The sequence below is a fragment of the Armigeres subalbatus genome, unplaced genomic scaffold (assembly GCF_024139115.2).
Source record: "Armigeres subalbatus isolate Guangzhou_Male unplaced genomic scaffold, GZ_Asu_2 Contig423, whole genome shotgun sequence".
NCBI lineage: Eukaryota > Metazoa > Arthropoda > Insecta > Diptera > Culicidae > Armigeres > Armigeres subalbatus.
The window spans coordinates 209607-237249 of record NW_026943176.1 but is presented as its reverse complement, the minus strand read 5'-3'; the positions used below and the strand labels follow the sequence as shown (position 1 = coordinate 237249).

At 42.5% G+C, this 27643-nt stretch overlaps 2 protein-coding genes across 2 annotated transcripts in view; one reads left to right on the top strand and one right to left on the bottom strand.

The window, feature by feature from the left end:
- Positions 1 to 27643, top strand: part of LOC134204153 (ADP-ribose glycohydrolase OARD1-like) — a 50612-nt gene that overhangs the window by 371 nt on the left and 22598 nt on the right. The window lies entirely within an intron of this gene.
- On the bottom strand, positions 27 to 26718 carry LOC134204150 (uncharacterized oxidoreductase YjmC-like). The gene is given in 7 exon segments (XM_062678976.1): positions 27 to 290; positions 359 to 495; positions 498 to 714; positions 1274 to 1488; positions 1557 to 1979; positions 19265 to 19601; positions 26299 to 26718. Coding segments are annotated over 6 exon segments (1431 nt in total). The 5' UTR covers positions 19542 to 19601; positions 26299 to 26718; the 3' UTR covers positions 27 to 128.

Genomic DNA, 27643 nt, shown 5'->3' with positions numbered 1-27643 from the left:
CCACTAGTGTAAATTAAAGACATTAATAATGATAATACTTTAATTAAAACAATCGCCTTACGTGTTACGTAAAATGTATATAAAATAACCATTTAAATGCCAAACAATAGTATTGTCCATTTTAATTGTTAAACCACAAAGGAAATCGGTTTAATGCCCAACCGCTCCGACAGCTGGTTACAAGTCTTGATTTGGTTTTCATGATATGCTAGGCCTCCTTCGGTTTCCACTTTCGTCATGTGATTTCGCTCCGGGTCACCGGGTACCAGGACCGGTTTCGTCTCATCGGTCTGTGATTGCAATGAAAATTAATTACGTTAATAATTTGCGTTTCGTGTTACTCGATAAATCGACTAACCCGCGGCATGTTCCTCAGAATACTGTTCAAATCAGACGCCCTTCCCTCGAAGCCGGGCGCGAACACACCCGGGTTGATGGCCACGAAGCACTGACCCAGATCGGCTTCCGAATCGGCACCGGCGTGAGTCCATTTCGCACCTTGGTGGAGTAGTTGGAGCCGGCCATGATGCCGCAGAATATTTCCACCATCGCAGCCAGACCGTATCCCTTGTAGCCGGAGGTGAGTTCAGTTCCGCCCAGGGGCATCAGACAGCCGGTTTCGAAGGCCAAATTGGCATCCGTGGTGGGGTGGCCCGTGGGGTCCTGGGCCCAACCGTGAGGAATAGGCTCACCCTTGCGTCGTTGGATTTCGATCTGTTGGTGTAGAATTTTTAAGAGGAGAGGAAGGGAAAGATTAGATGTCTTTGGAAGGTAGGAATCACTACAATAAAAAAAACTGTTTTTTGTTTAGTACATGAACCTCAGGGGCCTTCCTTAGCCGTGCGGAAGTGCAGCTACAATGCAAGACAATCAAGACAATGGTCAAAGTGGCTAGGCTCGATTCCTGGATTAGGAAATTTTCGGATTATTTTTCCCGACTTCCTTGGGCAAAAACGTATTATTGCGTTAGCCAATGCAAAAATGGTAACGATAACTTAAAATCTTCGCCGTTATCAACTGTGAAAGCGTTTAATGAACACTACGAGCTGCGAGGCGTCAATATCCCAGTGGAGATGTAATGCCAATAAGAAAAAGATAAAAATGATGTACATCTCTTATTGAATTGCTAATAAGAGAGTGCGACTTTCGGACCAACTAGCACCCACCACCCCCTCCCCTTGTCATTTATATTTGTCAACTTAATTATGATGTACCGCCGCCATGTATGGCGTGTACTCATGACACCATCGATTGCTAGAGATCACATCCTTACCTTTCCAACCGCTACCGCTGTGGTGGCCATATCTAGCACAAAACCGTCACCATTCTCAGCTGGCGCGCCAACTGAAATGGGATTTGTACCGAGGGCGGCCTGTTTGCTTCTGGTCGGACTCGCTAGTGGAGACGTATTTGTCATGGATATTCCGACACAGCCGGCGTTCATGGCTCGCATTGTGTACCATCCCGCAATGCCGTAATGGTTTGAACCTTAAATCCATAAATCATGTGTTAGTCATAGCGCAATATCTCATAATGGCAGTGCCCTTGATACTCACGTTTCGCACAAACCCACCCGATACCAACTTCCTTCGCCTTCTTGATGGCCAAATCCATGCAGAAGTTTCCGACGACCGCACCGAGACCGTTGTTTCCATCGACCCATGCTGCCGCGGGAGTTTCGTTCAAAATCGTCGGCTCCACCGCTCCGTTGCAGGCGTTCTTGTGCAGATCGTTGATGTACATCTCCAGGCGGTTCATGCCGTGGCTAAAGTGCCCCCGGTAGTCGGCCTCCACCAGCAGGTCGGCCATCTGCTTTGCGTGCGATTCCGGCGTCTTGGACTTGAGAAAACAGTCCACCATAAAGCGGCGGGATTCTTCGAGGGCAACGAGGCGCGGTTTCACTGCTGCGGCCATGATGTTTCGCTGCGAATGAGTGCGTGCTGATGCTGCTGGTGCCAGCAAAGATTTGCCGAGTGAGACTGATGAAGAAAAAGGAGTTTTAGAAGTCTTTTTCTACAAGCTGTTGTTAAGAGAGTGGACCAACGATGGGCCAAACTAAGCCAATACGATAACGGAAATCGCTTTTCTCCACTTTATTTGTGAAATAAATTTTGCTGAATGAGGCACAGCAAATACGAAAATTGGATTATTCAGCAACTAAAGAGTTCTACTGATAAAGGCTATCGCTAATGGTGGTCGCGGGTTGCATCACTGTTGATGGCGTTTACGGTCTTATCTGTACTGAAAGACAACGGGATATCAGGGAATAAATGTTCAAGACCAAAAAAGTCAAATTCATCATGGACTTACTTCGAGGGCACAATCAGTTGAATAAAATTAGATAATTATGTTGATAAATCTGCACTAACACGGCTTTTCAAAGAAGTATATCAGTAAGGTCGTCTTTAGTGTCTCGGTGTCTCGCACTTGAATCGACTTTACCTTAAATTTAGAAGTTTTTGCTGTTTTCCACTCTTGTATTTTTTTTCCCAGTGCCATGCGATTAATATAAATCGGTAAACATTTTCGTGGTGCTAAACATAGGTATTTGAATATTTTGAGATTCAATCGAGCTGCTCTTGCACTTATGACCTCAGCAACAGAGGAGCCGAATGGAGAAAAGAACACCATCTGTGGCCGAGTAAAATAGTAGATTCATAAAAATTTCAAACAGTTGAAGTATTTTTTGCCTTTTTGTACAGCAAAGTTGTACCGAAAGGCTATATGATCACTTCAAAAACGAAATTTGCTAGGAGGCCCGGAGACCCACAGTGTTATATACCAATCGACTCAGCTCGATGAACTGAGGTGATGTCTGTATGTGTGTATGTAAGTACGCTGGAGTTGTTTTTTACGTGGGGGATACATTTCGCGTAAATCAAAACCGCGTAAAAAATGACTTCATTGTAAACTGATTTTCGCGGTTTTCAAGTGTTTTCACACCAAAAAAACTTTTGAAAAAATCCGGGTTAAAAACCGCATAAATCCCGAAAACCGCGTAAAAAAACGACTTTCAATCAAAAATCGTTTCACGCGATTTGTTGACCTGTTTCGAATATAGTACATGCTCCTTGTGGCACGGAGAATAGAATGTGTACACAACATAACTTTTTGGTCATCCAAGAAATTCCTGGAGTAAGGCCTTTAGATCTACATGCGTAACCAAAAATTGGTTGTTCTGTTTTAAATATTTATTTATTTATTACCAGACTAAGGCCGGAGTGGCCTGTGCAGTGGTGGTTCTTCCAAGTCTTCTCCATTCTGCTCGGCCTATGGCTGCACATCGCCAACCACGTAGTCTGCGGAGGGTCCGCAAATCGTCCTCCACCTGATCGATTCACCTTGCTCGTATTGCACCGCGCCTTCTTGTTCCCGACGGATCGAGAACTATTTTCACCGGATTACTGTCCGACATTCTGGCTACGTGCCAGGCTCACCGCAGTCTTCCGATTTTCGCGGTGTCAACGATGGATGGTTCTCCCAACAGCTGATGCAACTCGTGGTTCATTCGCCTCCTCCACGTACCGTCCGCCACCCGTCCGCACCCCACCATAGATGGTACGCAGTACTTTTCTTCCGAAAACTCCCAGTGCGCGTTGGTTCTCCACAAGCATCGTCCAGGTCTCGTGTCCGTAGAGAACTACCGGTCTAATAAGCGTTTTGTAGATAGTCAGTTTGCTACGGCGGCGAACTCTATTCGATCGGAGCTTTTTGCGGTGTTAAAAGTACGTATGATTCCCTGTCATAATGCCATAATGCGTCTCCGAATTTCTCTGTCGGTATCATTATCGAAGCCCAAGCAACCAAAAGTTCAGATTTTACTAAAAATTGTTCCTAACCGAACCAATTGGTTCACTCATGGTTCACATCAAGTTCCAAGCCCCTTAAGGGAACTTCAAAGTTCACTTTTGCGCTCCAACCATATAAAAAATTACTTAAAATGCGAGTTGATTAAGCCAAAACTTCCCACCTTATCCGTACTTCTGGTTACTTGGGAGGTCACCAGTGAGCTTCTTTTGACAAATCGGGGGCTACTTCGGAGATTTTGAAACAAGAATTAAAACTTTTATTACTCCCCATTTGACACTATCACCATTTGAGTGCCTTGTTGATATTTGGATGACAACTTTCTGTTTCAAATTTGGTATTTTTATCGTTTAGCTTTTTTTAGAAAATCAAAAATCCAAAGTAGCCCCCGGAGTCAAAAGAAGCCCCGCACGATGGTACACGAATTCTTCAACCACGTCGATTTCGTCACAACCAATACAAACTCGTGATGGGTGGCTTACGTTGTCCTCTTTTGAGCCTCTTCCAATCATGTACTTCGTCTTCGACGTATTGATGACCAGTCTGATGTAAGCTTCCTCCATCCTCTCAAAGTTACGTGTCGTCGGTGAAACCAAATAGCTGGACGGACTTCGTGAAAATCGTACCACTCGTGTCAATCACTGCCCTTCGTATTACTCCCTCCAAAGCGATGTTGAATAGCAGACACGAAAGACCATCACCTTGCCGTAACCCTCTGCGCGTTTCGAAGGGACTCGAGAATGCCCCTGAAACTCGAACTACGCACATCACCCGATCCATCATCGCCTTGATCAACCGTGTCAGTTTACCCGGAGATCTGTGTTCGTGCATTAGCTGCCATAGCTGTTCCCGATCGATTGTATCATATGCGGCTTTGAAGTCGATGAATTGATGATGCGTGGGCACGTTGTTTTCGCGGCATTTCTGCAGTACTTGGCGAATGGCGAACACCTGGTCCGTGGTGGAGCGTTCGCCCATAAAACCCACCTGGTACTGCCCCATGAACTCCCTTGCAATTGGTGCTAATCGACGGCATAAAATTTGGGAGAGTACCTTGTAGGCGGCGTTCAGCAATGTGATTGCGTGGTAGTTGCTACAATCCAGCTTATCGCCCTTTTTGTAGATGGGACACACGACCTCTTCCATCCACTCCTGCGGCAAAACTTCCTCCTCCCAAATCTTGGTAATGACTCAGTGCAGCGCTTTAGTCAGTGCATCACCACCGTGCTGCAATCTCGCCCATGCTGCATTCTTCTCTTCTACTAACTGCTCACATTCGCCGTCATACCAGTCGTTTCTCTGATCCGGGGGCACCGTGCCAAGTGCAGCGGTTGCGGTGGTACCAGTGGCGGATCGAATATCTCTCCAGCCATCTTCAAGAGACGCCGCGCCTAGCTGTTCTTCCGTTGGGAGTGCCAGTTCAAGCTGCTGCGCGTACCCTTGGGCTAGTATACCGTCTAACCGGCCCACTGTTAAGCCGCGGCGTCCGACTTCGACGCGTGCTGTACACCGTCGAGAGTTTGGAGCGCAGGCATACTGCAACGAGGTAGTGGTCGGATTCAATATTCGCACTGCGGTAAGTGCGGACGTTCGTAATGTCGGAGAAGAATGTACCGTCGATAAGAATGTGGTCAATTTGTTTTTCCGTTTCTTGATTAGGTGATCTCCATGTGGCCTTGTGGATATTTTTGCGGGGAAAGAAGGTGCTTCGGACTACCATTCCGCGGGAGGCTGCGAAGTTCATGCATCGTTGGCCGTTGACATTGGATACGGTGTGCGGACTATCCGGTCCAATGACCGGTTTATACATCGTATGTCTGCTCCAGCTGTTCGTAGAACGCTTCTTTCTCGTCGTCGGGTCTCCATTCGTGTGGGCAGTGCACGTTGATGATGCTATAATTGAAGAAATGGCCTTTTATCCTCAGCTTGCACATCCTTGCGTTGATTGACTGCCACCCAATCACACGTTGGCACATCTTACCCAACACTATGAAGCCGGTTCCCAGCTCGTTGGTGGTGCTACAGCTTTGGTAGAAGATAGCCGCTCGCTGCCCGCTTTTCCACACTTTCTGTCCTGTCCAACAAATCTCCTGTAGCTCCACGACGTCGAAGTTGCGGGGATGTAATTCATCGTAGATTATCCTGTCGCAACCTGCGAAACCTAGCGACTTGCAGTTCCATGTTCCTAGCTCCCAATCGTGATCCTTTATTCGTCGCCTAGTTCTTTGCCGATTATATCGAGTCGTATTATGTCTAATATTGCTCGTAATTATTGGTTTTCCATTGGGCCTGCGCAAACCTCCTGTCTCGTCGGAGGGCCGTCGTGTCAGGTCTGTTTTGTGTCCCACCTGATACCAGGACTTGGGTTTGTGCGCTTTGAGCGGCACACGGTCGCTTTGGTGGGGCCTACTTGCGGGAACATGCAGCTTTTTATAGGAATTTAGCAGGGCCCACTGTCAAACTCCACCACGTCCTAGGCAAGCCCCACAACTCGCAGATGGCCTGGGGAGGGATAGTCAAGCCCTTGGACATAGTCCATGCTGCCCGTAGCATTGTCCGAATTACTCGCAACATGTTCCATTCGATGGGGATTCCTGTCCTATTGTTTGCTATTTAAAATTGGTCAGATCAGAATATGAGATCAGAAGTTATGGCCAAAACATTAGCATTATGTTCAATCAAAGGTAATTGCCTATTTCCGGGGATTAAACCACCCGACTTGGACGTTAATTTACAATGTTATGAAAACTCATATGTGAATATGTACGTTATGTGGAAGATATTGATTTGAAAATGTATTGGAGGTAACCACTTTCCCTTCGATGGGACTCGAACCCATGACCCTACAGTACGCTAGACTGGTGCTTTAACCAACTAAGCTACGAAGGACCTCCGTCGGCCTTCGCAACCTAGCGGCTACTGAACGAGCTCGAGATTCCCAAATTGGACGCATAGTCAAATCACTCGCAATCCATTTCTCAAGCCAATACTTCCACATGTGTATTGTACACGTCCACATTAGAGGAGCGTGAGTATTTAGAATGTCTGGCGGCTATACACATTCTTCATCAGCAACGGTACTGATCAAGTGAGGTTGTGTAAGCTATTTGCCAGTCGGTCGTCAAGCTCAGACCCGACCACATTGCGTAGGCAAGAGCACGCAACTCAAGTTCAGTTCAATCAAAGGTAATTGCCTATTTCCGGGGATTAAACCACCCGACTTGGACGTTAATTTACAATGTTATGAAAACTCATATGTGAATATGTACGTCATGTGGAAGATATTGATTTGGAAAATGTATTGGAGGTAACCACTTTCCCTTCGATGGGACTCGAACCCATGACCCTACAGTACGCTAGACTGGTGCTTTAACCAACTAAGCTACGAAGGACCTCCGTCGGCCTTCGCAACCTAGCGGCTACTGAACGAGCTCGAGATTCCCAAATTGGACGCATAGTCAAATCACTCGCAATCCATTTCTCAAGCCTCACTTGATCACCTCACTTGATCAGTACCGTTGCTGATGAAGAATGTGTATAGCAGCCAGACATTCTAAATACTCACGCTCCTCTATTGTGGACGTGTACAATACACATGTGGAAGTATTGGCTTGGTTCAAAAAATCGATTTTGCTCCACAGTGCTCATCTGATTCTTTACCATGTTCTGAGTGTCCTCTGAAAATTTGGATTAAAACTGATTTAGCACAAGCCGTTTCAAGTTTCCATGCAAATTAGTATGGGGAAATTTATTTTTTCATTATACTGTTAATGACGCTTCCCCATCAAGCGCAGGTTAAAAGAAAACCTACATAGCTAAATGGAATACTTAACAGCTTTCACTCAGTGAAAACCGCATCTCAATTAATCGTTCCAATAATTAGTAATCGAATTTAATCTGTACCGTGATTTTCTGGAGCTAATTGCATAACTCATCAACAGGCAACATTGCTGCTCGTGGTGCGAAAGATAGCACACACAAATTCAGGCTACTATGTTGCACTGCACATTTCAGTGATGCCCTCAAAGAAGTTTAACGATCATGACTAAAGATTCGCAACCTGTCTTAAAATCGATTACTAATTATTGGGACGATTAATCAACATGCGGTTTTTGTTGGGTGAAAGCTGTTGAGTATCCCTTTTAGCTATGTAGGTTTTCTTTTAATCTGCGCTTAATGGGGAAATGTTATTGACAGTATAATGAAAAAATAAATTTCCCCATACTAATTTGCATGCAAACTTGAAACGGCTTGTGCTAAATTGGTTTTAATCCAAATGAGCTTAAATTTTCAGAGGACACTCAGAACATGGTAAAGAATCAGATGAGCACTGTGGAGCAAAATCGATTTTTTGAACCACCCTATTGGACACCTACTTGAAAAAGATGCAGAGAACTCTCATACACTCAAAATAATTTTCACTTAGAAGTTACTGGAAAACATATGTAGATTTTTTCCATCTAGGTTCGATTGTAAAACTTAAATATTTCGTTAGTGATGGTACTCACAGCTCTCAATTCACTTAAAAAATGTAATTAAATTTAAGTGAATTGAAATTTCAACAAACACATAGATTTTAAGTGAATTGGCATTATAGTTTGAGAAATATCCGTGTTAGTGATAATAATTCCCGTCCACTAGAAGCGGACGGGACCAAAAACAGAGTAATGAAATATTTATTTCATACTCAGATTTATTTTTGTAAATTGCTCTTATGACATTTTTGAACAATTTTTCATTAGCGATTGATGGAAAACATACACTTCGGTCTGAGTACCCCACTCATATATTTTTCATACATTCGTGACAAGTAGTATTTACTAGAAAAGAACATAGATATTGTTTTCTACGTTTTGATTTAAATTTCACTACATTTCTTTTTGGTATGCATATGACATGTGAGTAAGTTTGAAAGGATCGAAGTATGTCGCGACTGAGTGAAGACGTTTAAAATTTCTCGCGTCAAATTTTCCAAAAAGTTTTAATGGCTGAATATAACAAGTACCTTCACAAACACGAATTCTATTGACGAAGCAGACCAAGTTTGGGTTCATCAACCGGATAACCAGAGCATGTCAAGTCTGGCGCCATATTTCAACAGCTTGAGGGACTGCTACCTGAAATTGTGAACCTCTCGTTGACTGACAGAGCGTTTCTAAGCTGCTGAAAAAAAATATGTGTTTCCAGTTTGTGAAAACCTCTAGACGACGACCGTTTTCCAAGTACATACTACAGAAGCTTGCCTGATGCGTGGCTTCGATGAAAGATTCTGCGCTGGAGAAAGTTGGAAGCCAAGAAAGGCATCAAAACTATCAACACTTGGTAGAAGGACGCATGAACCGGAACATCGTATAAGCAAGTTGCATAACTTGCTCAATTATCTAGACTGGTCAAAGGATTTTGGTGAGCTCATTCTGATTTGTTCGTATTGTTAGTTTAGAAATGTACATTCGTCGTTTTCTCTTATTTCATCTATTGAAGAAGCTATTGGTTCAGAGCACTCATGGGTTCTAACATCTTTCCATATGTCTCTATCCTATATACATAAACCTATATCTGGACAATTGTAACAGTAGCTACTAGAATCGTAAACGAAAGTTCTTTTCTACGCTTTGCAAATCAATTAAATTATAACATCACCAGTTTATTTTATTTTTTTCGATATTCTTTTCGAAGTGATTTTTTTTTAATTTCATTAAAATTTCATCACTGACAAGTTGCTCTCATACCAAATTGACAATTCCTCGGGTATAGAACCTACCCCATATTCCAATAAATTGGATGAACTCGCGGCAAGTGCAAATTTTGTACAAAAATATTATAACATATAATATTTATGATTTTATTTTTGTGTAGTACAGTATTGCCAGAGTTTTAAATCACAGTAGATTTAATTTGAATGGCCTGGGCTCAGATTGGCTCTACATTCCAACTGGAACTTGGCCTGCTTTTCAACTTAGTGTTCTATTGGCATTTCCACAGTTATTAATTGAAGGCTTTCCGATTGCCGCCAATGCATGAATATGTATCTTGTGTGGCTGGTACGAAGTATACCCACTTGAATACCTCCTGGACCGGACCGAGAGTCGAACTCGCCATCTCCGAATTGGCAGTCCTACACTTTTGCATGCAAGGCTAACTAGAGATTCTTGTTTTTTTACCCAATTTCGTTTTATCAAACTTTCGGGATTTCTAATTTTTCTAGTTTTTCTAGGTTGAGCAGGTTGAGTTGTTATAAATACGTCAATAAATCAGATTTTTCCTGATCCTGATCGATTTTACAAAAAATATGTTCAAAATCTAAATCAAGTTTGTACGAATATTTTATTTAAGTACTCAGAGGTGGTGTGAATAATGTTGGCTAAGATTAATGTGTTATACGTGTTCTTTTTTTTTTTTTGAACGCGTATTTTCTGTTTCAAATAAGGTAGTTTAAAATATTTCACATATTTTCTCTCTACCCAACTATGTGTATCGAAATTGAACAACAATCGATCGCGTTTGAATCACAAACATGTGCTTCTGCCTGTCGTATTGAGGCGGGTTTACTTCTGCTACGACAATAGAGGCTTGTTTGCAGCCGTTTGATCATTTATTCATCCACTTAGAATTTGTTGATCAAAATCATTATCATATCAGGGGGGAAGGGGAATTTCTTTTTGCTCTTTTTTCGTTTCAGAGAGCGAGCAAAGGCGCTTAAACCTAGGCTATTAGCCAGGGCAAAGCTAATACCTTCGCCCCATCCGAGGAAAATCATCGGCAAGGATAATGGAGTGACATAAATTTCTTAGCAAAATCACTCCCAACGTATTTCCACAAATTTTCTATCATTTGCTTATAATGATACTCCTAAACCACATACCCTACCCACCATCCAATTCCTTGACATCTATGAGGGCGTCGGTGAGTCGCTGGCCTCTCGTTAAGTAGATGTCATATCATCATATATCATGTCAATCCATAAGCAATTGGGGTAAGAAAGGTAAAGAATATACATGACAACTATCAGTATGCAATCTACGAAATACTCCGTTACAACGCAACGCAACGCAACGCAACGCATATGACATGTGAGTAAGTTTTATTAGACACAAGTAAGGTCATCATAAACGTCGATTTTTAAAGCCTACCTGATTTTTATAGTGGAAATTAAGTGACAATTATTTTGAGTGTAGGTGCCACGGGAGGTTTTGGGATTGTGTGGAAGGTTATAGCAGTAGGAATCGTTTCGGTAGAACTTGGAACACAGAAAGAAATACAAAGAAGGAAATGAACGAGCCTGGAATTGAACCCACGACCTCCTGCTTATAAGGCAGTAGCAGTAGCCACTAGACCACCGAGCTCGTCCTATTTTGAGCCCAAAACACGCTATAAAACACTCATTCATATTTTTTTGTTTTTTTTTTCGCACGAGAAAGGTACCAACACCGCTAGGTGGATTAATCAGGTTTTTTTTATAATTTGTTGTATCTTTAAAAAAATTGATATATGTATTATAATATTATAAATAATATATTATAGTTGCTAAAAGCACATAATAGTCATGTTATTAAAAAAGCGGTCAATTCTTAAGATTCTTGAATACATAACTTTATTGGTGAATTAACTGAATGCTATCGTTTATGAGACATTTTCAATTACTTTTCAATGTTCCTACTTGTTCTCGACTTATTTTCTTGGTGGCAGCACTGATGGATAGATGACTGCCTTCAACAAATCCGTATGTATGTTCAGCATTTTTTTCTACTATCAAAATGGCAAATTCTAATACTGAAAATAAATTGACCTTGACCTCGACCACTAATCGTCTCGAGCGAAACAGAAATTAATCCGAGTTGATTACAAATGATCAGGGGTGTGACAACGTGACGGAAAATCACGCTCTCGATCTCGATCCTACACACCGTAATCGTAAATTTTGCGGACATTCTTAAAACTGACCACTACTCTGCCTATCAAAATATATTCTCAGACCTGTTGTTGAAGGTGACTCCTGTTTTATCCGACGGTTCATTGGCTTTCGATATTTATTTTATATTTTTAAAATAAAACCTCGTCGACAGCGGCGTCGGCGTCATAATAAAAACAGCTGAAACGCGGGAGACGAGACAGCTTTTCCGTTTTGTTATTTATTTTCGCTGTTATCACTTTATAAGAAGACCAACAATGCAAATAGTACCACGGGCGCATTTATGAACCATTTGTATGCAAAGATTATCGTTGGTCAGAGGTGTTCGCAGTGCCAGCGATGACTTTGTTGACTTCAATAGTGTCGTTTGTACATGGTTGGGGAATTTTGTTACCATGCTAAATGTTGTTTCTGCTTTATGTACAATTGTTATTGGAGTTAATGTGCGGAATGTGCCGACACATTCTAATAGGTAAATGAAGAATTTTGAAGCAATAAGTGCCAAAAAGTGAAGAGTTGATTCTTTCGAATCAATATGGCTTCTGAACTTTGCTTTTTTATTTTAGATTAGGTTTCAAATTCGAGTGATACAGGGTCAACCTCTCGTCCTGTGACCGTCTGGGTCAAATAGTTTTGTGAATAACTTTTGTGATCAACTGCTCCAGATTTGGTCCTGTTCGTACGAGTGGGTCGTCGGAACCAATGGAAATTCTGAAGCCGCTTGTCTTCTAGATTAGTTGTTCTACGGAAATCCAGATGGTTTGGTTTAAGCTTTTGAACCCTCCGAACCTCGTATCGTTATTGACCATACGTCAGGTGTATCAGTGCAGGAGAACTGGGATACGGGCAGCAGGGACTTTGCTCAAAGGCTTGACGACCCCTCAATATGGCCACTGCGAGTTAGGGGGCTTGCCTAGGATGTGGTAGGGTTTGACAGTGGGCTCCGTTAAACCTCTACAATCACGAGCAGATACGAGCGGAAATCGAGATAGATACAATGAATCAAGGGCTGACAGTTTTGTCATTCCACTTCTTGAGTAAATCCGGGTGACACCATCTTGAAATGGCGGGTGGGCTAATGCCACAGCTGCTTTTCGTCCCGTAAAACCGTGGCGAGCCTTGGGGCACGCCATCCCAATCCAGCCGTCTGGCTTAACCAACCACACCACATAGGAGTAGGACCAGTTGCTTCCTTCCTGGCTTACGCCGATCTGGCTCTGAACACCGAGGTGTCAACCCCCGCATGGCCTCATGCATCAGCAAAGATAACCATGCGATCAAGAAGGTGACTATTCCAGCTGGGTTCGAGCGCAGCCCTAAGATGGACCGAACAGCCATGAATAAAGCTGAACTAACAAACAAAGAAATGGAAGTGAACCCCTTCGGTTTGGAGAGATCTCCACCCAACGCATCGGGTGCGATGAGATATGGAGCTGAAGGAAACGAATAGCGTAGTAGTCGTCTTGGAGAGCAATAACGGTGCGCCAATAGTCGGCAAACAGCAGCAAAATACGGTGGAGATAGGGTCGAGTGCCGTCATTATGGTGCAACTCGTTGACATTATCGACTTCACCAATGGACGGGGCAATATGTCAAGAGACCTAAAGCTGAACCTGCTGAAGCTTCGTAATTTGGTTCTTATGGCAAAGCAGGAACAGGAAATGCTTACGGCTAGACTAGAAGGCTGTGGCAAAGCGGAGAAGAGCACACAGACTGCTTCCTCCTCCTTCTGTAGTACCACAACCATGGCCCAGGAGGCGTTTGATTTTCCACTCAGCGGCAGAGCGGCAGAAAAGAGGACAGACAAGCGAGCATGGCATTAGGCGCCATCCACAGAACACAAAAAGGCGTCGGGAGAGCGGGCCCACGAAAATTGCAAGCAAGCTCCCGCGCAAGAAGGAAGCAAGAGCGAAACAAGCCAGTCGGCCACCGGAGAAGAGAAGCCAACCCGACCAAGAAAACGGGGTCCTGGCAAACGGTAGTCAGAAAATCGAAGAAGAAAGAGACAAACATGCGCCCGGCGAGAGCTAATGCGCAATGCCGAGAAACTGGTGGAACTCGGTAAAGAGGTTCGCAGCATAAGGAAGACGAGAGCGGGCGAGATGATCCTTGTCTTAAGGAAGGGCCCACAGGCGAGCGATACCTCATGTGGAGCACTAGCCCTAGAGATATTAGACGAGAGTGTAGATCTACACGACGAAGTGACCCTCTACCAACCACCGGTAGTCAATAAGTGCTTCCGGTGTTTCGAAGCGGGACACAAGTCGTTGGCTTGCAAAGGGCCGGGCAGGTGTAACTTATGTAGGTGGTGTAGCGAACATGGCCAATAGGGTGGTTCAAAAAATCGATTTTGCTCCACAGTGCTCAGCTGATTCTTTACCATGTTCTAAGTGTCCTCTGAAAATTTGAGCTAATTTGGATTAAAACTGATTTAGCACAAGCCGTTTCAAGTTTGCATGCAAATTAGTATGGGGAAATTTATTTTTTCATTATACTGTTAATGACGCTTCCCCATCAAGCGCATGTTAAAAGAAAACCTATATAGCTAAAAGGAATACTCAACAGCTTTCACTCACTGAAAACCGCGTCTCAATTAATCGTTCCAATAATTAGTAATCGAATTTAATCTATACCGTGGTTTTCTAGAGCTAATTGCATAACTCATCAACAGGCAACATTGCTGCTCGTGGCGCGAAAGATAGCACACACAAATTCAGGCTACTATGTTGCACTGCACATTTCAGTGATGCCCTCAAAGAAGTTTAACGATCATGACTAAAGATTCACAACCTGTCTTAAAATCGATTACTAATTATTGGGGCGATTAATCAACATGCGATTTTATTTGGGTGAAAGCTGTTGAGTATTCCTTTTAGTTATGTAGGTTTTCTTTTAACCTGCACTTAATGGGGAAGCGTCATTAACAGTATAATGAAAAAATAAATTTCCCCATACTAATTTGCATGCAAACTTGAAACGGCTTGTGCTAAATCAGTTTAAATCCAAATGAGCTCAAATTTTCACAGGACACTCAGAACATGGTAAAGAATCAGATGACCACTGTGGAGCAAAATCGATTTTTTGAACCACCCTAATGGCCATACAGCGCATACGTGTGATAAAGCACTATCGTGTACGCTATGTGCGAGCAGGAAGCAGGAACACAACCACGCCATGAGTGGACCTGCGTGCTAGTTGAGTGGTTATACAAGAAAGCCGTGCAAGTAACGCAGCTCAACCTCAACCATTGTGCGGCCGCCCAGCAGTTACTGTGGTAGTCGGTAGCAGAAGCGAACACGGACGTAGCTATCCTGACCAAGGTAGCCGATAGAGCAATTCATCCAGATGGTCGATCGGCTGACATCAGACCTAGTGGGTATCAAGTTAGTAGTAATTGCAGGAGACTTCAACGCGTGGACGATAGAGTGGGGAAGTCGCTGTATTAATCGGAGAGGGCAAACGCTGCTAGACGCCTTAGCCAAGCTGGATGTCGTGCTGTGCAACGAAGGCTCAAAAAGTACCTTCCAGCGAAACGGAGTGGAATCGATAATAGACGTAACATTCTGCACTCCAAGTTTAGTCGGTGATTTGCAGTGGAGGATCGACGACGGTTACACTTACAGTTACTATTTGGCTATCCGGTACAGGATAAGTAGCGAGGCAAGGAGAGAAAGCCGGGGTGCTACTCCTACAACCATGTTCAGGTCAGCCATATAGAGGTGCCTCGACGAACGGACAATTCCGGATATATGGAAAAGACAGCGTTTGGTCCTGTTACCGAAACCGGGCAAGCCACCAGCAGACCTCTCAGCGTACAGACCAATTTGTCTAATAGACACGGTTGGGAAGCTACTGGAGAAGTTGATACAAAATATGCTGTCGCCGTACATAGAGGAGGCGAGTTGATTATCGAGCGAGCAATTCGACTTTCGGAAAAGACGGTCTACTCTGGGTGTCATTAAATCAGTAGTTGACACTGCAGAGGTCGCCATCGAATGCAAGCGGGGCGGTATACGTTTTTGCGCAGTAATAACACTCAACGTGCGGAATGCATTCAACAGTGCGTGCTGGATGGAGATCGCAAACTCGTTGCTTGGACTAGGAGTACCGGTACGGTTGTACAAGATTCTGGGAAGCATACTTCCAGAATCGAGTATTGATCTACGAGACAGACGAGGGCTTGGTTAGCAGGCAGGTGTCCCGAAGGGATCAATTCTGGGTCCATTACTGTGCCATCTGCCACTGTTTGCAGATTTGCCTTCATCCCCCTTAAAAAAAGAACTGGGATCCAGGGTGAGGGTATATAACTGAGATCACTGGGAACCAGAACGGAGCCAGATGACATCATTTGGGGGATTTGGATTCAGTGCACTGTGAAAGTAAAGCAGATTTTCTGCGTCTTAGGATCTTTTGGCACGCAGGTACTCCTTTCAAGAGGCTCGGAAGCCTCTTTTCGAGCGGCTCGGAAGCCTCCTTTCAAGAGGCTCGGAAGCCTCCTTTCAAGAGGCTCGGAAGCCTCCTTTCAAGAGGCTCGGAAGCCTCCTTTCTAGAGGCTCGGAAGCCTCCTTTCAAGAGGCTCGGAAGCCTCCTTTCAAGAGGCCTCGAAGCCTCCTTTCAAGTGGCTCAGAGCCTCCTTTCAAGATGCTCAGAAGCCTCCTTTCAAGAGGCTCAGAAGCCTTCTTTCAAGAGCTCAGAAGCCTCCTTTCCAGAGGCTCAGAAGCCTCCTTTCAAGAGGCTCAGAAGCCTCCTTTCAAGAGGCTCAGAAGCCTCCTTTCAAGAGGCTCGGAAGCCTCCTTTCAAGAGGCTCAGAAGCCTCCTTTCAAGAGGCTCAGAAGCCTCCTTTCAAGAGGCTCAGAAGCCTCCTTTCAAGAGGCGCACAAGCCTCCTTTCAAGAGGCTCGGAAGCCTCCTTTCAAGAGGCTCGGAAGCCTCCTTTCAAGAGGCTCGGAAGCCTCCTTTCAAGAGGCTCGGAAGCCTCCTTTCAAGAGGCTCGGAAGCCTCCTTTCAAGAGGCTCGGAAGCCTCCTTTCAAGAGGCTCGGAAGCCTCCTTTCAAGAGGCTCGGAAGCCTCCTTTCAAGGGGCTCGAAAGCGTCTTTTCAAGAGGTTCGGAAGCCGTCTTCCAAGAGACTCGAAAGCTTATTTTCAAGAGGATTAGAGGCCTCCTTCTTCCAAGAGGCTCGAAAATCCTCTTTTAAGAGACTTGGAGACCTCCTCTTCTATTCAAGAGGTTCCAGAACCTCGTTTCAGGATATTCGGTAGCTTGAGGTATTAGGGTGCGTAGTATTTTTGGCAAACTTAGGGTTAGGGTTTTTCTTTGTAGTCAATCTCCTCTAGTTATGCAAAAAATAGAATGCGTTCACAATCATTTGAAAAAAAATCTGGAGTAAATGAGGTCTTTCTGCCTCCACGCGTAACCAACATGATTTTATAGGCACTTTTATCTATCACTTTCACTTGTAGATGGAACGAGATAAATTCGATTTTTCATTTGAGATTCGAGTTCCAATACAAGACTATTTTACAGGGTGTCTGCAAATTATCCGTACAAGAAGATATGTTTGCAATTATTTTTATGAATGAATTAAAAAACCAACATGCATTGCATTTTATTATAATAGATTTTCATAAAACAAGCTGCATTTGATCATATAAAAATGACCACCATTTCGAGCGTTATACACTTTTGAACGTGTCGAAAAATTATCACGATGGCCGCACGTTTTCATACCGATACTCCTGAGATAACTCTGATAACTATAAGATGATTTCGAATGTCTCATTGACGTATTCGGTGTTCTGCTGGCTCTCGTTTTCAAAAAGGGCCACTTCAATTGATAAATTTGCTTCAAATCCGTCTAGTTGGAATGCCTTGTCTTTTTATTCAAAAATCCTGGAAAAAGTATCCACAAATGCTAATAATCCATAATTGCCTATGAGCTGACACCCAATATTTCCAGAAAATACATTTGTTATAACATGCTGAGCTGTAGAACACACAGAACTACTGAGTGAGTCAATTACTATCTTTTTTTGCTTTGTAGAAGCCAAACTACCAAAATCTGTACGGATAATTTGCAGACACCCTGTAGTGTCTTTTTTATCTGAACATAATACCATAATGTGGTTTCACAATACTGAATTTTCACTTACTTTGTATTTCTGATTTATAAATTCATTCAAAAATAATATGTGGCTCAGGCTATCACTGTACAATGAAATCTTTATGTTTTGTGTGTTTCAATCTAGACCAATATAAAACTTCAAGAACCTAATTCTAGGAGAGCCAATTGAAGTTTGTGTGATAAACTCTTTTGATAGTATAAACCAATTACTAAAGGAGTAAGAAATTTCTTAAACAAAAACTTTTCCATTCGACATAGATAACGTCGAGGGACTATCTTAGTTTACATTCATTCCCATTTGTTTTTAATCCGAAAAAATCCTGAATTGACTGGATTTTCGCCACAGTTGTTGTCATGAGTGTCGGAGCCTTACACTCGGGCAATGCATTATCGTTTGTACAAAACCTCTCTAGATAGTGACGTCAAATTAATAAATTATATATTTGCCTCTCATTTTGAAGATTAACATTTCAAGAAGCTTCGATATGTCTTGCAAATGTCAAGTGTATCAAAATTTATTGAACATGATTTAATTTTTGAAATCGGTGTACAAAGCACATATTTTGAGTCGTATCTTACAGTAATTCTAGTGTGAAACATTTCACACCCGTTTATTGAACAGAATCGATCGAATTTCAACTATGAAAACTCCTCATTATACTCTATCTGACCTTGGCGTAAATATTTATGTCCAGGCATGTGTGTAATAAATTTCAACTGCGAGTGATATCTTTGAACCAATTTTCACATTATAGAGCTCGTGGTTTCCACAAGTGTTCGAATCATATGTTTCCATACAAGCTTCATAAGTGTCGTTGTACTTCATACCGTCCGTTTGTAACTCGGTAATCAGTTACAACTTGATACAGATAGAGGTAGTATTTACACATCCACTTTGGCGCAACAAAATTACTGCTACTTGCTGATTATTCTGCACTGGAACATGTACACGTCGGGTCTGTCATCGCATCACTCAACCACCAATTGTTTTTATCAGCACCGCTTGCATTGCAAAATCATAGGCAAACAGATGTAAACTTGGAATATTCACAGATAGGAATCAGTTTGTTTATCACGCCAAATATTTAACTTCTGTCTGAATCGCTGATGTTTGGTACTTATTACTACTTACTTGACAGAAATAAAAAAAATCAGGTCGATATCGATTTTAAATCAATATATGATTATGCGTTTATCAAATTTTTATAAATTTTGTAAGTAAAAATAACATTACGCACAGAGGAATAAATTTCAAAATTAATAAAAAGATTGTTCACACTGCATTACTACTGTTACTACTGTTATTACTATTGCTATTCCAGATTACAAAGTTTACAAAAAAAACTAGCAAAATAAAGGATTAACCGATTCAGTAAAATTGTACACAAAATTTGAATTACGTTTAAAAATAATTTAACTCTGCTTACCTCTTCGATTAAGTATGCCAGATCCTGAATCGAATCCGCGTGCTGCTTCCTGCGTCCACCGATGTTCGCTGGTTACTGACGAGGACGGTGACATCCAACTGCCGCTGGCGGGATGGCTTTGTAGTCGTTGTTGTGCCGTCGAGGCCACTACCACCAGCCGTCGCATTAGGACGGCAGAATTCGACGATGGGGCCGGGGCCAATAATTTCGCACAAGACGATATCATTGCGGATGACGACGCAGTGGCAACCACGTGTTTACTGGCCGTTGTAAGCATCGTTGGTGGTGTTGTTCTTGTTATAAGCAGCGTTCGATGGTTCGGCTAGAGATGTTTACGCTGCACATTGGGATAAAAGAATGAAAATGAATCGAAATTAGTGGTTCTAGTTCGCATTACGGCACGATTTACATTTATCTCTGTTAATTATACATATGTATGTATACAGGCAGATAAGACAGAAAAAAGACAGATAATTTTCATTATTTGTTTACTGCCCTGCCGTAATCTGGCAAACTGACGTAAAGGTCATTTTGCAATTTTAGTGTTAACAAGTAGTCTGTTCATGATCTCATAGTTGACGTAATAACCATTGCACTTTCGTAAGCGTTTAATTGGATTTGGGGGCAAACGTTGCATATTCCAATCATTTCAACCTGTGATCGCTTAGGTTAAAACGTAACGTTCCGATAACGGATAAAGTACGCTTGTAAGTCCGTAATAGATCAAATCCGATAAAATTTTGAATATTAAAAAATACCATTTCAAAAATGCGAAAGAAATGCGCATAAAAAACAATTAAATCTCCGCGTAAAAAGTGACTCCGGTGTGAATGTGTGGTCTAGACTGAAAATTCTTAATTGCGTGTCTATTAAGGTGAATCGTGTTAAAATACAATTTTAAAACAGCATCACACTTTTAGGAGCACTAATCTACACGACTAGGCGACAAACAAGAGCAGACAATAATTTTTCTGTCCCACCATGCACGAACTTTCAACGTCATTTATGGAATAAATTTTATAAAATTTCGTCTCAATTAATATAAGTACTCATTGATATCTTTATCAGAAATACTTGATATTTTGCAACTTATATTAGTAAGCCCAACCTCTGATAATGATGATGATGATGGTCCCGCCACATACCCCTACAAAGGTTTGAGCTAGACGATTTATCTTTAAGATAATTAATTGAAGTTGATATAGTAACAATTTAATCAGATTTGCAAAAAAAAACAAAAACGATCTGATTACCATCACAGATATGAATTACATAACTTTCCATTACTATCCAGCAAAAAGGTAAATTAAAAAAACTCATAAGCATCGGTAGTGATACTTCGAGTTTATACTAAAATGCAAAACTTGTGATACCTCTCGCACAGATTTCAAAAGTTCCACCAAGAATCGCGTTTCATGTTTTTACAAGACCATTTAACGTTTATCACTCGTAAGCATCAATAAAATTAATATTCTAAGTCGTCAACAAAACTAAAACTTGTGTTACCGCTCCGTCGATATCAAAAGTTTCGGTATCAACCGCGGGAACAAAACTCTACCAGATAGCCAATTACTAATCCGAAGAATCATTCGAACAGTCGGAAATGCGCAAGTCTATACATAATTTAAAAATATCATTCATATCTGCTTTACGCGCGCGAGACTCAAACTTTTGTAGACTACACAAAAAAGGTCAAATTACAATTACGTCAATATATATAAAATCCATCATCATCATCGAGGCGAACAAAATAGTTTATCAGTGCCTCAATAAATAAAAAATACAATTGTCCAAACAAAAAATCCGTAGGTCAAACTTCGTCAAGATACAAAATTACTGAATTATAAAAAGCCAACTGAGTAGCTGCTTAAAAGGCAGCTTTTACGTGTGAAACACAAAGTCTCTTGAACTGTGATAGTGTGAGAGAAAAAAGAAAAAAATCGTATGTCATCAATCGATTGAATCGTCATCGTATTCAATCAAATAGCTTAATTTTTTCGGCGGGGTAAAATGGTTTGGTAAGAGGGGGGGAAAGTGGTCAATCTTGAGATTTTAACAGAAAAGCTCAGCAAAAGGATTTTAAAACCAACGGAACAAATTCAATAGTGTTGGCTCTGAAGGAGTTCCGGAGGACCGTGCATTATACATAGAGTCATAGGTGCTTTGAGAGATTCCTGTGAGTTTTTTGGATTAAATCTGTTTTTTATCATCGTAGTGTACACACAACAACAATGTGTGTGGAATTCCCGGAGGAACTTCCGGAGGAGTTCCCGGAAAAACTTCCGGAGGAATTCCCGGAGGAACTTCCGGAGGAATTCCCGGAGGAACTTCCGGAGGAATTCCCGGAGGAACTTCCGAAGGAATTCCCAGAGGAACTTCCGGAGGAATTACTAGAGGAACTTCCGGAGGAATTCGGAGGAACTTCCGGAGGAATTCAGGGAACTTCAGGCGGAATTCCCGGAGGAACTTCCGGTGGAATTCCCGGAAGAACTTTCGGTGGAATTTCCGGAGGAACTTCCGGTGGAATTTCCGGAGGAACTTCCGGTGGAATTCCCGGAGGAACTTCCGGAGGAATTCCCGGAGGAATTCCCGGAGGAACTTCCGGAGGAATTCCCGAAGGAATTTCCGAAGAAATTCCCGGAGGAACTTCCGAAGGAATTTCTGGAGAAACTTCCGGACTTCCAAAGGAATCACTTGAGGAACTTCCGAAGGAATTCCTGGAGAAACTTCCAAAAGTATTCCTGGAGGAACGCCTGAAGGAATTCCCGAAGGAACTTCCGAAAGTGTTCCTGGAGGAACGTCCGAAGGAATTCTTGGAGGAACTTTAGAAGGAATTCCTGGAGGAGTTTTTGAAGGAATTCCTGGAGGAACTTCCGAACGTATTCCTGGAGGAACACCCGAAGGAATTCTTGGAGGAACTTCCGAAAGTATTCCTGGAGGAACGCCTGAAGGAATTCTGGAGTGACTTCCGGAGGAATTCTTGGAGGGACTTCCAAAGGAATTCCTGGAGGGACAAAAAGAATACGATTTTACGTAGGGGAGAACGGTCCAAAATGCACCCCTTAAGGCTTGAGACTCCATCACAATGTTTTGGAAATTAATAACTGTATCGCTTGTTTGTAATAGTGAGGCAATTGGTACGGAAAAGTGCAGCAGCGATAAATAAATTTTGTTTACAACTGGGGTGGGTGGAAATGGTGTGTTAAAAATATGCCAGCTGATGCATAATGTTGCCAGACTTGACGAAATGTTTATTTTATATCATATCACATGTTCACGGTGTATCGAATAAAAGGGTATTTATCGGTTTAAAAAAAAATTCACCACTTGGAATGTAACAGAAGCTTACAGCCCGAAGGTGGTGCAAAATGACTGGTAGTTTGTTTTTTCTTAATGTATTGAACTGCAATCTTACGGATGGGGTGAAAAAATCGCAAATCGTAAAATTTGAGTGAATATAAGGTCCTTCAGATGTCCGAACATCGATTCGGATCACTATCTTGTAGTTGCAAAAAATCGGGCGCGACTCTCCAACGTCATGAATTCACGAAACAACAGAACGAAGCGTTTCAATATCCAACGCTTGTCAGTTGGAGGAGTTGCTGAACAGTACCACCAGAAGCTGGAAGAGCGGATAGGAGATGCCACCGAATCTGGCGACGTCAACAGATTGTGGGAAAATATCCACGAAGCTGTGACTACAACAGCGCAGGAAGTGCTAGGCACTGCACAGCGACGCCAACGAAATGGTTGGTTTGATGAGGAGCGCCAGCGAGTGATGGACGAGAAAAATGTTGCTAGGAGTCGAATGCTAGTGGCTCGTACCCGTTCCAACAGAGAGCGGTACAGTGTAGCAAGGGCAGAAGAGAAACGAATCCACCGCAGAAAAAAAAGCAACACGAAGAGAGTGTGATAGCTGAAGCGCAGGAGAACATGGATAGAAACGATATGCGGAGGTTTTACGCAACTGTCAATGACGCGCGGCATAAGACTGTGCCAGTGCCCGCCATGTGCAATGACCGAGAGGGGAACTTGTTGACAGACAAGACTATGGTGGCCGCCAGGTGGAAGGAGCACTTCGAAGATTTGTTGAACGGTGAAAATGAAGGTGTATTAAGAAGCAGGATGGACATAGTCGGCGACGGTCAAGCTTTGGAATCACCAACGCTGGACAAGGTTAAGAAGGCTCTAAACGAGCTGAAAAACAGTAAAGCTGCTGGGAAGGACGAGATCCCGGTCGAGCTTCTCAAACACGGAAGTGAGCAGCTGCATCATTCAATCCGCCACATTATCCAGAAAATATGGGAGAATAAAGAACTGCCTGCCGGCTGGTTGGATGGCCTCATATGCCCAATCTATAAGAAAGGGCACAGACTAGAGTGTGCCAATTACAGAGGGATCACTCTTTTGAACCCGGCGTACAAAATCCTGTCGCGTATCCTGTTTAACAGACTGAGACCGCTTAATGAGTGATTCGTCGGCGAATACCAGGCAGGTTTTCGTGAGGGCCGATCAACGACGGATCAGATGTTTAGCCTGCGAATGATCCTTGATAAATTCCGGGAGTACAACTTGAAGACGAAACTGATTAGGCTGATAGGTGCAACGTTGGATGGTTCGAAATCAAGTATGTATTCGGATTGCAGACGAAGTGTCAACCTCGTTTGTGACCTTAGACGGATTGAAGCAGGGTGATGCACTTTCGCATTTATTGTCCAACATTGCAGTCGAAGGCGCTATTAGGAGATCTGGCGTGCAGAGGAACGGCACTATCATCTCATATGGTCGCATATGCTCCTGGGCTTTGCGAACGACATCGACCTTATTGGAATCGATCGCAGAGCAGTAGTGGAGGCTTTTTTCCCACTGAAGAGGGAGAGGACAAGGATAGGCTTAACCATTAACTCTTCCAAGACAAAGTACATGGTGGCAGGTAGCGATAGAGGAAGACCTAATGGTGTTGGTGCTGAGGTAGTGCTTGATGGGGAACTTGGAACGCTTGTGACATGTGACAATGACGTTTCCCGTGAAGTGAAAAGACGTATTGCTGCTGCGAATAGGGCCTTTTACGGATTACGTAACCAGCTTAGGTCCCGCAGCATGCAGACGGAAACGAAATTTGCTCTATACAAAACTCTGATTCTACCAGTGGCCCTTTATGGACATGAAGCATGGACGTTAAAAGAGGCCGACCGGAGAGCTTTCGGGGTTTTCGAGCGAAAAGTGCTGCGTACAATACTCGGAGGGAAACTAGAAAATGGTGTGTGGCGCAGACGCATGAATCATGAGCTGTATCAAGTATACAAAGAAGAAAATATTGTGAATCGTATAAAATACGGCAGACTTCAGTGGGCTGGTCACTTAGTGCGAATATCGGGAGAAAGAATAGCGAAAACAACATTTAACAGAGGACCATATAGGGGCCGGCGACTTCGTGGAAAGCCACGAACATGCTGGCTGCACGCGGTGGAATCGGACCTGGGGACCCTGAACGTTCGGGGAAAATGGAGGAACATCGTCCAAGACCGACGATTATAGAGTTCTACAATACGCCAGGCATAGGAGTATCGACGCTGTAGCCAACCAGGTATCCAGGTAGGTAACATCGATACGTTGCATTTGTTTCAAATCTCATTTAAGTATCTACGGGTTGAAATGTGTTAAATTTGTGATGTTTGTCCGTGAATCATCCCAATTACATCGGAAAGTGCAATGGTTGATACGTCAACTATTAAATCATGGGTAGTACGTACGTCCCTTATTTCCTCATTATTAGCAAATTAAGAAATAAACGAGATATGTCGCACTCATACCACTCATACTACTTTATATGAAACTTCTGCCTTAGAATTTATTACACCGTCATTATATTTGGAATGCGCATTATTCTCCATCGACTTCTCTCCCTTTGTTTGCAGATGTTTTTCGATCGCACTTCCGTCAGGAAACAATAACTCGCATTAACCGTGAATCCCCGTTTTCGGAGGGGGATTTAAATACGTCTCGATTTTATTCCTTACAAAGAAACATCACGCAAAATTAAGACAAGAATAAAATCAGCGGTTTCCGAGTTGTGGTCCATTGGTGAGATTAATTTATTGGCATATTGCTGCATCTTCAATTCATTGGCTCTGATCTTAAGTTGCGTTGTAAGTTATTTGAATTGTTATTTGTTCACACCAACCAGTAAAATAAGGGAATAATGGGAATAATGAAGAACCACTGAACAAACTGTGTGATGTTGTGTTTGCGATGAAGCGAACAGGTTTTGCTGTGTGCTGATTTTCGGAAGGGATACATATTGCGAGAAATGAAGATTTGGAAGAAAGTCGATTTTTTGTATGTAAACTGCCTTGAAGACGCGTAGCATATACGCGTAGGTTTGTTCTGCAATTTGTATCAAAATTGTATACTGCGCTGTCTTTAGCACAACAAATACATCAATCTGTTATTTACTCGATGTTCTATAAAAGCTATAATAGCTCCATTGAATTTAAAAAAAAAAACATCTGACTCGATATCTTTTCTTACTCAATTGGAATGATAAATTTCGAAAATTAAATTAAGAAATTTCACTGAATAACAACAGTTCATATGCCCTTGTGGTACGCTATCTGGTTTATTTTTCAATTAATTTCGTCATTTTCATTATTTCATTCGACTAGTAAGATCTCAATAAATAAAACAAACATCATTCATGCACTGATATAGAATTGCATTATGTGGAACATAGATTTTATATTCTGAACTTTACTCTTTTTCTTCATTCTTCCGTTCGAATCTAATTGTAGGTACGTGGAATCAAGTATACATCCTATTGCCTCACAATAGAAAGAAAGCTATCCATAGTTCTTCAGTAAGTGATAACAAATCTGCAAAGCACCAACTATTTAGTCACAATCGTCACATGTAACTATTTCAATCTAGTTACGTAATTTATCACTCAATCAATTCGTGTTGGTTCTGCAACATTTTTGATGGAATGCAGGTATGTAGGTATAGCATAATTCAGCATAATTAAAATATTCACTTACACGCACTGCACGATCACGATGGTCGACGGCGGTCGCTACTTTAGGGCTTGTCTCTGCTTGCTTTATGGATTTGCTAAATTGATGCACAACGGCGGTGACACGATAACTCTAGAGGTGACCCGGCTACCTCGAAGAAGAACCTACACTGGGCACCAGCAGTAAGAAACGCAACCACCACCCAAGTGCGCGTCGTTGCTATGGATATGAAAAATAGAAAGCCACACACGCGGTATGGATTTTGAACAATCCTAAAAATAAAACTTTATTTGCCTTAGGTAGGTAGATCAGTGTCAAGTGGGTGGTGCGTCCACTACGCGAACTAAGTTACACTGAACTGTGCGAAGTGTTCCTACACGGAAGAGGACCCCGTCCTGCTTGACTGCTGGGAAGTTAATTGAGAAATCGATAGCGTGCAGGATCTGAATGTAGGTCAAGCCCCTTTCGGAAGCAGCGTTCTGCAGCGCTGGTGCAAGTTTGGATATTCGATTGCAACACTTGCATACATACGATGACATCAAATCCCACATCGTTATTTGCACGTGAACTAGTACCAAGAACACATTTTGAATTTCTCGAAATTGTATACGAACAGTTTCTGGTGTTCGTCAAGGCCAATTGAGTTGTAAACCATGTGAGCGCGACTACAACAGTACATATACGATTTCGCTTCTATGGGTAGATATGCGACAACAGGTTGGTTGGTCGACGCGGTACAGAGCGGTAGCATTGCTCTAATGAAACCGCACGGTATGGAGACCATGTGCGGCTGACTCAGTAGCACAACCACCCGTAGAGGTTTGTTTACGTTTTGTTCGCGAGGAAGCATCATCGCTGTACAGAAGGCAACCACTACCAGTTGGAAGCAGCTGATTGAATGTGTTGTTTACTACATTTGGATAAACGTGGATAGTTGGCGGGGAAGTTATCCATGAATGAAACGCGATCGACCGCAAGTGCGCGTGTGCAGAATTTACAGTGGAATAGTTGTATGTTGTTCAGGGTGCTGGTTGGGATTTATTGCTATTGAAGGTATCACGCGACAAATTTTAACCGATTTTGTGGACTATTTTTAGTCAATAAGATTCCTAATCTGCTATTTCCATGAGTTCAATGGAATATCAAATAAAATGTGTGATAGCGATCTTCGGATATCAGAATACCCGAGTTTGGCACACTAGACGAATTTGGTGGACGGATGTTTCTTATTAATAAGGAAGAATACTGTCTAAGCCTCACACAAAATGCATTAACCTTGGCTAAACAATTTATTATTATTATTATCAATTTCATTAAAGATTAAAAATATCAGTTGATAACGATTCGATTGGATTTCAGTTGCTTGTTT